A 9,859-nucleotide genomic window follows, 5' to 3' on the forward strand; every position below is an offset into this window, starting at 1 on the left:
CAAAAGGTCCTGAGGCAAAGCCTCAAGAGTAATCTTGTTCAGGTCCACACTGTGTAAGCCCTCCAACATGGCCCCAGACCTTCCAGGCTGCTTGGGAGTTGTAGTGCAGACTGGATGGAGAGCAAACCTCCTCTCAGAAGCTCCTGAGGCTAAGCCTTGCCCAAGGGGAGTCTTGTCCAGGTCCAGATTGTGTAAGCTGTCCAACATGGCCTGAGACCTGCCAGGCTACTTGGGAGCTGTAGTATGGGCTGGAGGAGATGCCATCCTCCTGCTTGTCCTCCTCCTGGTTGCTCCCAGGAGGTCCTGAGGCTAAGCCTCTTCCGAGGGGAGTCATGTCCAGGTCCAAAGTATGCAAGCCGTCCAACGTGGCCTGAGGCCTTCCAATCCAGGGAGTTGTAGTGTGGATTGGAGGAGATGCCCTCCTCTTCCTCCTCCCCGTTTGTCCCAGAAGGTCCAGAGGCTAAGCCTCGCCTAAGGTCCAGGCCTTGCGAGGAGGAGGAGGAGGAGGAGGAGGAGGAGTGTGTCTTCGGAGTCAGAGCAGCCCGGGGGCTTCCTCCTCCTCCTCCTGCTGCTCCTTCTTGACGAGGGGGGCTGCGTGTTGCCTGTGGGGCTGGGCCGCTGCCTTGCTGGGGTTGCTACTGCTTCGCTTGTGGAGGTGGGTCTTGAGGTGCTTGCTGAGGTGGTCGCTGCGCATGAAGCGCTTGCCGCACTGTCCGCATCCGAAGCGCTTCTCGCCGGTGTGGGTGCGGAGGTGGCGCTGGAGCTCGTCGGAGCGGGTGAAGCTCTTGCCGCAGAAGAGCCAGGGGCAGACGAAGGGACGCTCCCCGCTGTGCCAGCGCAGGTGGGCCTTCAGGTGAGAGGTCTTGCCGTAGACCTTCCCGCAGCCCGGCAGGTGGCACACGTGCTGCTTCTTCTTCCCCGAGGGGCCCTCCGACGACGAGGGACCCGTGCCGCCCCCTAAGCCTCCTCCTCCTCCTCCTCCGGCCGCCGCCGCCTGGCAGTTGGGGCATCGGCAGCGCCGGCAGCGCCGGGCGGAGGAGGAGGCGGCGGCGGCCAGGGCGGCCTTCGGGTGGAGCAGGGCGGCCAGCTGGCTCTGGTACTGGGCCAGCTCCGAGGGGGCCAGCATCAGGCCCCGGGGAAGGCGGTGGGCGCAGGAGGACGGGGGGCCCGGCGTCGAGGCGGCCGCCTGCTGGATGCTCCACCAGGGCAGCTCCTCCGGGACCGGCGGCGGGGGAGGGGGCGGAGGGGGTCCCAGCAGGTTGGAGTAGCCCGAGGGGAAGGGCACGAAGGAGGGAGGAGGCGGAGGAGGGGCGGCGTGGGGCGGAGGCGGCGGAGGAGGAGGGAGCATCTTGAAGTCGTAAGGCGGGTAGGAGGGCTCGGCCGGCGGCGTCAGGGGCAGCTCGTGCCCAGCGGGCCCGAAGTGGGGGGCCAGGCCCAGGCTGGGAGGCGGCCCCGGGGAGTGGGCAGGCATCTCGCTGCCCCACGGGTGGAAGAGGCGCCCCCCGGAGGAAGCAGCAGGCTCGAAGGCGAGGAAGTCCGAGGGGGGCCCCGGCTGCCCGATCCGGCTGCAAGTGGCGGCCAGCAGCGCCAGCGGAGAGTGAGACAAGGAGGAGGAGGAGGAGGAGGGAGAGTCCGGGGAGGCGCTGGGGGTCCGGTCCTGGAGGGAGAGAGAAGCATCGCCGTAAATGAGAACTGATCAGGATGATAATAACGCTCCATTAGGATCGAAGCGGCTTATAATACAAAACAAAACAACTCCCAATTCTTGCCCTGCCTTCAACCCTCATCATAAACCCGCCCTAAGAAAGTCAAGGGGCCGAGAGGAGGCCAGAAGGACTGACTGCCTTCCCGCTCAAGCCAGGCTTTCTCCCTTGTAACATCCAGACAAGAAGGCTCCCTCGACGGGGACAGGCCCAAGGCCCAACTGCAGGCCTGACTGAGGCCAGAAGCAGGAAATGCAGCTGGCCCCCAGGACTAAGACCTTCCGCCCGCTTCCCCCCTTTGCCTGAGGAAGAACAAGAGGAAGCCAGGGTGGCCTTTTGGAAAGCTGGGTTGCCCCCGAAAGGGATCACAGGGGGAAGGCCAAGGCTTTCCTGGGGGCTTTTCGGGCTAAGTATGTGGCCCATCTTCTGGAAGAGCTTCTTCCTGACCTTTCGCCAGAAAAAAGAAGGGGAGGAGGGGGCCTTGGAAAGGAAGATAAGAAATGATCCTGGTCATAATCATGGCCCTGGAGACTCTGGGGAGCAGGCTCCAGACCCCATGGAAAGCCAGCTCAGGGTCCCCTCAGTCGGAAAGGACGCTTGAAGGCCCACCCCCGCCACAGCCCCCAAAGAGGGGATCCCTGGCCCGGGCCCTCGGGGTTCGTCGCTGCCAGGAAGGACCCGCCGCCCCTTCCCTTCCCTTCCCTTCCCTTCCGGAGCTGTCTCCGAAGTCCAAAGGCCCCGCAGAAAGCCTCCAGTTGGAGATGGCTCTCCCTGCCCTGACTGGGTGCTGGGGAATCCTGGGAAGGGTTCTTTGGCCAGACATTGAGCCTGAGGCCACAACGAAGTCCAGGTCCCAGGGTTTCCTTCGCACTGAGTGAAAGGAGCCTCCAACAGGATGCTGTATGCCATGTGTCTTGGCCCCTTGTCATCCCTCAGGACTCCCTCCTCTGCCCCAAGGAAGCAAGGAAGGAAGGCAGGCAGGAAAGCGTGAGGCATGCCCGAGGGGGGACAGCCTCCTGGTTGGAGAGGAGCCCGCCAAGTGGGGCGCTTCTTCTGGGGAGCTCTTTTGGGGCTGTATGAGAGAGAGGGGGGGTCTGCCGAGGGGCGGCCAGGGGCCAGGGGCCAGGTCTTCCCGGCTGCTGGACAGACAGACAGAGTGCTTCCTTCCTCCCAGTTTAAAAGCCTTTCCAAATGCAGTGATTAAAAGAAGGCACCAGGAGAGGGACGAGGGAGGAGGGCCAACTTCTCAGATAACTTAGGGTGGTTGTTGTTGTTGTTGTTGTAGTAGTTGTAGTTGCTCTCCTCTTTCTGTGCCTGTTGCCTTCCTGCCGGCGCAGGGCCTGGAGTCCCACCTGCTGGGCTGAGTCCTGGGCCCCTTCCCACCCCCCCCCCCCCCAAGGCCAGCAGCCCTCCTCCCTTGGCGGCATGACTCTGAGGAAGCCCGCGGAGCCCTCCTCTCTAGAGGGGCCTGGGGTGCTTCTTCTTGGGCGCTGAGCGGGGCCACTAAGAGGCAGGGACTTGGCTTTGGGCCCTGTCCTCCATGTCCCTTTGAAGCCTTTGGAGCCCTTCGAGCTTTGGTCTGGCCGCGTCCTCCTTTCCCCTCGAATGAAGGCTGTCACTGACATGTCTAGTCAGAGGGTTGGGAGCTTTCCTTTGGCCCTGTCTGTCCTCCCTTGTTCTGGCATGCCCTCCTCCCTTTTGCAGAAGCAGGCACTGACCCTAACAGTCAATCCTTGGAGCTTTGCTCCTGTCCTCCTTTTGGAGCCGGACCAGGAGGTCCGAACTTAACCCTTCTAGGCGCCCTCTTCGCTTTTGGTCGGGGCCTGTCCTCCCTTTTCCCGGAAGGTCTTCCCTTTCAAGCAGGACGCAGGTCCCAAACACAGGGCAGAAATCCTCCCCTTGGAGACCACTTTCAAGGGCAGGGGATTCTGGGAGCTGTTGTTTTGTGAGAGCCTTCCTGCGCTCTGGTGCCACAATACACTCACAGGGGCATTCCCTAGCGCTGAGTCAGGGCAGTTAAAGCGGTCTCGAACTGGATTGGTTCTGCACTGTGTTTTGGTCCGAAGAAGCATGCCTTTATAGTCTTTTGAGCTTTGTGTCTGGTCCTGCCCTCAGAAGCATGCCCTTTCAGTCCTAGGAGGGTTTGGAGCTCCTTCTTCCATGGGTCCCCTCCTCCCTCTCCCTGGAAAGTCCTCCATTTCCCAATCCCGGCCCCGGACTGACCTGGAGGAAGGCCTGGAGGGTGTCGTTCCGGAGGAGGGCCACCGCGGCGGCCATGGGGGCTACCGGCTCCAGAGGGGGCCTGGAGGAGGCATGGGCTGCTCCTTCCTTCCTTCCTTGCTCGAGCTTTCCTTCTCCCTCCGTCCGTCCGTCCCGTCGGGCGCGCAGTGGCTTCTGCCTCGGCCCGACTTTGATCCGCTCCGGCAGCCACTCAGGAGGAAGCTCGGGGGGGCTTTGAAGTCCGCCGCCGCCCAATCATCAAAGCCGGGCGGCTCTTTCAGAAGCCGAAGCAAAGCCTTTGAATCCCCCCGAAGCTCCTCAAAGGAGGAAGGGGTCCGGATAAAAGCAGGGGGAGGGGGAGGGGGAGGAGGAGGGGGCGGGACAATTAATGAAGTAATCAGGGAGGGGGAGGGGAGAGGAGGCACCCATAATTGGATTTCCCTGATCAAAGGCAGCCCCCTCCTCCCCCTCCTCCTCCCCCTGGAGACCCCGCGCCCCTCGACGGACGCCGCCTTCCCTGGGCTCACAAGGCAAAGGCAAAGGCAAAGGCGAAGGAGGGGGAGGGCGAAAGGGAGGGTTGGGGGCTGCCTAGGCGACGTCTTTGTTATCCCTCCCGGGGAAATCTGCCTCCGGATCCCCGGCAGGAGAGAGGGGGCACTCTCAAAAGTTGGCTTTGCCCCTTCCAGGCTGCATCCACACTGGAGAAATAAATCGGTTTGGCCCCGCTTTTGTTTTCTGGCTCTTTGCTATGGAATTCTGGGAGTTGGAGTTTGTTGTGGGGCTCCGCTCTGGGCCCACAACAAACTCCAACTCCCAGAATTCCATAGCAAAGAGCCAGACAAAAAGTTAAAGCGGGGCCAAACCGGGTTATTTCTCCAGTGTGGATGCAGCCATAATTATTACGGAGCATGGTGACATATGAATCGCCCTTCCTCCAGAATATGAATCTGAAGACTTCTCGGTTTTATGGGGGTGTTGTTGTCGTTGTTGTGTCTTCAAGTCGTTTCCGATGTATGACAGCCCCATTCTAGGGTTTTCTTGGACAGATTTGTTCAGAGGGGGTTTGTCGTGGCCATCCTCTGAGGCTGAGAGAGTGTGACTTCTCGCCCGAGTTGGTTTCTCTGGCTGAGTCGGGATTGGAACCCTGGTCTCCAGAGTCCAGCGCTGAAACGACTACAAAGGCGCTCTGGGTCTTTAGAAACGGTCGTCTAAACGGGATCCTCTAAACCCCCCCGAATCCCACCCACTTTGGAGGGGATGTTTGGACATGTGCCAAGGGAGACTTAGTCCCCCCTCCCCCAGGTCTCCTATAAAGCCAGGAGGAAGAGGAAGAGGAAGAAGAAGAGGAGAAGGACGAAGAGGTAGAGGCAGGAAAAGGAGGCGAAAGAGGAAGAAGAGGAGAAGGAAGAGACAGAACAGGAAAAAGAGGAGGAGAGGAGGAGGATGAAGAAGGGAAGGAGGACGAGGAAGAAGAAAAAGAGGAAGAAGAGGAGGATGAAGTGGAGAAAGAGGAAGAAGAAGAGGAAGAGAAAGTAGAAGAGGAGGAGGAAGAGACAGAACAGGAAAAAGAGGAGGAGAGGAGGAGGAGGAAGAAGAAGAAGGGAAGGAGGACGAGGAAGAAGAAAAAGAGGAAGAAGAGGAGGATGAAGTGGAGAAAGAGGAAGAAGAAGAGGAAGAGAAAGTAGAAGAGGAGGAGGAAGAGGAAGAAGAAGAACAGGAGGAGGAAGAGGAAGAGAAAGAGAAGGAAGAAAAAGCAGAAGAGGAAGAGAAAGGGGGGGAAGGAGAAGAAGAAGAGGAGGCGGAAGAGGAAGAAGAAGAGGAAAAGGAGGAAGAGAAAGCAGAGGAGGAAAAACAGGAAAAAGAAGAGGAGGAGGAAGAGGAGGAGGAGGAGGAGGGTGCTAGTCCTCCCTCTGCAAGGGAAGCGCAGGGTGTTTGTGGGGCTTCCTGGCTGTCCCTTGCCCCGCGGTGCCCTTGCCTCCTTCCTCCTGGAGCCAGAGGCAGGGGAGGGGTGTCCTGGCTTCGGGGGGGCTCCCCTTGGACGGCCTTCAGGGGCCTTCTCCCAGCCCCCCCTCCAAGGCAGAGAGCCCCCCCCCCGGGCTCCTGGGTGGGGCTCAGGAGGCAGGGAAACCCGGCAGGAAAAGGGAAGAGGCGGCCAAAGACAAGCTGCCAAGGCCAAGCCCTGCTCCTCCCTCAGGCTCCGAACTAGGGAGGACTTCTCCAGAGGAAAAGCCTCCAAACCCTCCTAGAAACGTCAAGCCCCTGCTCCTCAGCCCTCGCCAAAGGGAGGAGGTTTGGGCATTCCTCCTGGACACAAGGCGCAGGTGGAGGACAGGCCCGGGAAAAGGAGGACCAAGCCCGCTCGCCCGGAATCATAGAATCATAGAATCGTAGAGTTGGAAGAGACCACAAGGGCCATCCAGTCCAACCCCCTGCCATGCAGGAAATCCAAATCAAAGCATCCCTGACAGATGGCCATCCAGCCTCTGTTTAAAGACCTCCAAGGAAGGGGGACCCCAGGCAGGTCACACTCTCTCAGCCTCAGGGGAAGGCAATGTTCCAAGCCCTTTGGAATAAATCTTGCCAAGAAAAACCCAGGATAGGTCCGTTTTAGGGTCGCCCCCGGTGGGAAAGGACTGGAAGGCTCACAACAACAACAGGCAACCCGGGCATTTTGGAGGACAAATCTTTCCCGATGCCCCCCAACTCCAAAGAGCCAAAGCAAGAAACACCAACGTTGTGCTTTGGATTTTGTTACGAGGTGCTTTCAAGTCATTCCCTACTTCTGGTGATCCTGCAGCAAAGCAAGATTTGTCTGCTTTTGCCTTCCTCTGGGGCTGAGAGAGTGTGACTTGCCCAAGGTCACCCAATGGGTTTCATGGACCAGACAGGATTTGAACCCTGGTCTCCAGAGTCATAGTCCAGCATTCAAATCACACAAAAGGAGGTGGGTCTAGACATGACGAAGTGGTCTAGGACTGTAATCCCTTCAGTCTAAACACTCTGAATCTTTGGGTCCCAAACTTTGACCTTCTAGAAGTTTCAGACATGTACTTCCATGAATGATAAACTAACATGTCATCTTCAGATGGAATAATCGAGAGGGAGGACAGCTGTATTGAGAAGTAAGACGGGGTAAAAGAAAAGAAGTGAAAGAAAGAAATGGAACGGTAACAAGAGGAAAAACCAAATGGGATGCAATGTAATGCAAATAGAATGAAATTCAATGTAGTGCAATACAATACAGGAGGCAGATCTAACCATCATGTAGAAACTGTATGTGCAACCGATAACCTACAATAGAGAGACAGAGATGTTTTGGACATCAGTTCCCAGAATTCCTGACTGTTGCCCAAAGTGGCTCAGGCTTCTGGGAGTTGGAGTCCAAAACATCTGGAAAGATGAAGGCTGCATCCACACTGCAGAAATAATCCAGTTCGACATCACCTTAACTGCCATGGCTCAATGCTATGGAATTCTGGGAACTGTAGTTTTGTGAGACATTTAGCCTTCTCTGTCAGAGAGCTCTAGTGCCACAACAAATTATAGTTCCAAGAATTGCATAGCATTGACCCATGGCAGTTAAGGTGGTGCCAACCTGGATTATTTCTGCAGTGTGGATGCAGTGTGGATGCAGTGTGGTTTGGGAGCCTCTGCAAGGCACCAGATCCCAAGAAAACCCTGTGAAATTCACAGGGTCACCACAAGTCAACAGGAGAGTTAATGGCACAGACACAAACACAACCTTCCACACTGGTCCCTTTCTTTCTCAAAGGCACACAGTAACAGAGTCCAAAGCACAAGGTTTCCAAGCTCTGTGCATATCGTCTGTCCTTACCACCACATTAATGTTGTTGTTGCTTGTATCTGCCGTCTACAGGTGCCTTACTTTTCTCTCTTAGGAGGCTGGCAAACAAGCTTCCAATCTTCCTAAGGCACACAAGGAAGGGCCACTATTGCAGGATGCTACTGGTTTTAAAGATCAAAACTTACACCTCTATCATGAAAGAACAGTTTTGTGATTCAATGAATCCCAACTTTCATATAAAGTTGCCTGGACTACATCTTCCTTGTCAGGTTGCCTCTGGAAGAACATAGAATCATATATAGAGTTGGAAGAGACCGCAAGGGCCCTGATCCAGTCCAACCTCTTGCCATGCAGGAAGTCACAATCAAAGCCTTCCTGACAGATGGCCATCCAGCCTCTGTTTGAAGACCTCTAAGGAAGGAGGCTCCAATACACTCCGAGGGAGTTTGTTCCACTGTCGAACAGCCCTTACTCTCAGGAAGTTCCTCCTCATGTTGAGATGGAATCTCTTTTCCTGTAGCTTGCATCCATTGTTCTGGGTCCTACTTTCTGGAACAGCAGAAAACAAGCTTGCTCCCTCCTCAACATGACATCCCTTCAAGTATTTAAACAGGGCTATCATATCACCTCTTAACCTTCTCTTCTCCAGGCTAAACATCCTCAGCTCCCTAAGTCCTTCCTCGTAGGGCATGGCTTCCAGACATGGCTGAAGGTTTTAAAGGCGGAGGGGTCAAGACTCAGGAACACAGCCAGGAGAAGCTTGTTGTTACTAAGTGCCCTCAAATTGGCTTTAGACTATGGCAGCCTATGAATGAGAGTCTCCCTGTTACTAACACTCCTGTGACTTAGGTTCCTGGCTTTCTGGACTGAATCTATCCCAGCTGCAATGTGTTTTCAAAGAAGTAGCCATGTTAGCCTCTCACAGCATAAAAAGGAGGAACGTAGGGGGAGGGTATGTGCCAGACCTGTAAGACTAACTGGTTTCTATTTTTGCGTATGCTTTCATGGATATAACCCCCTCCCCAGTTCTTGGATTCAGTACAAAGTGATCATAAATGTTCAGGTGTAAAGCATATACTGTATACACAGTTGTGGAAGTGGGATGTAATGTAATACTGTCCAGAGAGATGCAAAGCATGACCTTGCATCAGAAGTAAAGCGTTTATATCCACAAAAGTTCATGCAAAAATGCAGTTATTCCTACAGGTGCTGTTACACTCCTTCCCCCCATCCCTTCCTCTTTTTTGTCCAGCTGTAACATGATTTCCCCCTTTCCCTGCTGCCTCCCACTTTACCAAACAGTATTGCAATTTCTGAGAGCCTGCATGGCACAGTGGTTTGAGTGTTGGACTATGACTCTGGAGACCAGGGTCTGACTGTCCGCTTGGCCATGAAACTCTCTTGGGCAAGTCAGACTCTCTCAGCCTCAGCAAACCTCCACTGAACAAACCTTGCCAAGGAAACCCCCAGGGCAGGTTTGCCTTAGGGTCATCATAAGTCGGAAATGACTTGAAAGCACACAATAATAACAACAACACTAATTTCTAATGTGTCATGTCATCATCCTATGTTGTGTCCAAAATGCATGAGACTCACTTTGGTCATTATGTCTTCTAGGAAGAGTGCAGATTTGATTTTCTTGGGGTGCTATTTATTGTTCATTTTGGTACTCCACAGTATCTTCAAAACTTTCCTCCAGCACCATGTTTTTAATGCATTGATTCAGATGGGATGGACTAGTACAGTTTTCTACAGAAGTAAGACTACCAGTATCAATGAGATGCCAAATAAACAGGTATTAGCCTTACAGTATAATCCTATGCATTCCTGCTTAGAAGTAAGTCCCAGGGAGTTTGTTAGGATTTACTCCCAGCTGTGAAAGAGGTCAAAAACTAAAACTGGATGAACTAGAATGTATTGAGATGAGACAAACTCATTCTCTCTTTTGAAAAAACACAAAACCACAGCAGGAGAACTATCATTTGCTACCTGTACTGGGAAAGAAGTAGATTCCTTTCTGCTGGAAGCAGATTCTTAATACAAAAGTGGGAAAGTTAGTAAGAAGTGATGAACATATGAGGATGTTATCAGACAAGGGAAATTGGAAGTATAATCCAATGGCAATCCGAAC

The 9,859-nt window shown here is 54.8% G+C and overlaps 1 protein-coding gene across 1 annotated transcript; it reads right to left on the bottom strand.

Annotated features, from left to right (window-relative positions):
• Nucleotides 1-532: 532 nt before the first annotated feature.
• Nucleotides 533-4,034, bottom strand: SP5 (Sp5 transcription factor). Its single transcript, XM_042458421.1, has 2 exons — nt 3,927-4,034; nt 533-1,657 (listed from the first exon to the last, which is right to left on the bottom strand). The coding sequence occupies exons 1-2, from the start codon at nt 3,978-3,980 to the stop codon at nt 533-535; spliced, it is 1,179 nt and encodes a 392-aa protein (XP_042314355.1). The 5' UTR covers nt 3,981-4,034.
• Between the last annotated feature and the right edge of the window lie 5,825 nt (nt 4,035-9,859).

Source organism: Sceloporus undulatus, chromosome 1, assembly GCF_019175285.1.
Source record: "Sceloporus undulatus isolate JIND9_A2432 ecotype Alabama chromosome 1, SceUnd_v1.1, whole genome shotgun sequence".
Taxonomy (NCBI): Eukaryota; Metazoa; Chordata; class Lepidosauria; order Squamata; family Phrynosomatidae; genus Sceloporus; species Sceloporus undulatus.

Bases quoted from the DNA above. Each gene is read 5' to 3' on its own strand.
- SP5 (XM_042458421.1), bottom strand. From the start codon at position 3,980: ATGGCCGCCGCGGTGGCCCTCCTCCGGAACGACACCCTCCAGGCCTTC. The intron at 1,658-3,926 runs GTCAGTCCGGGG...CTCTCCCTCCAG, and splicing joins CCCTCCAGGCCTTCCTCCAG to GACCGGACCCCCAGCGCCTC.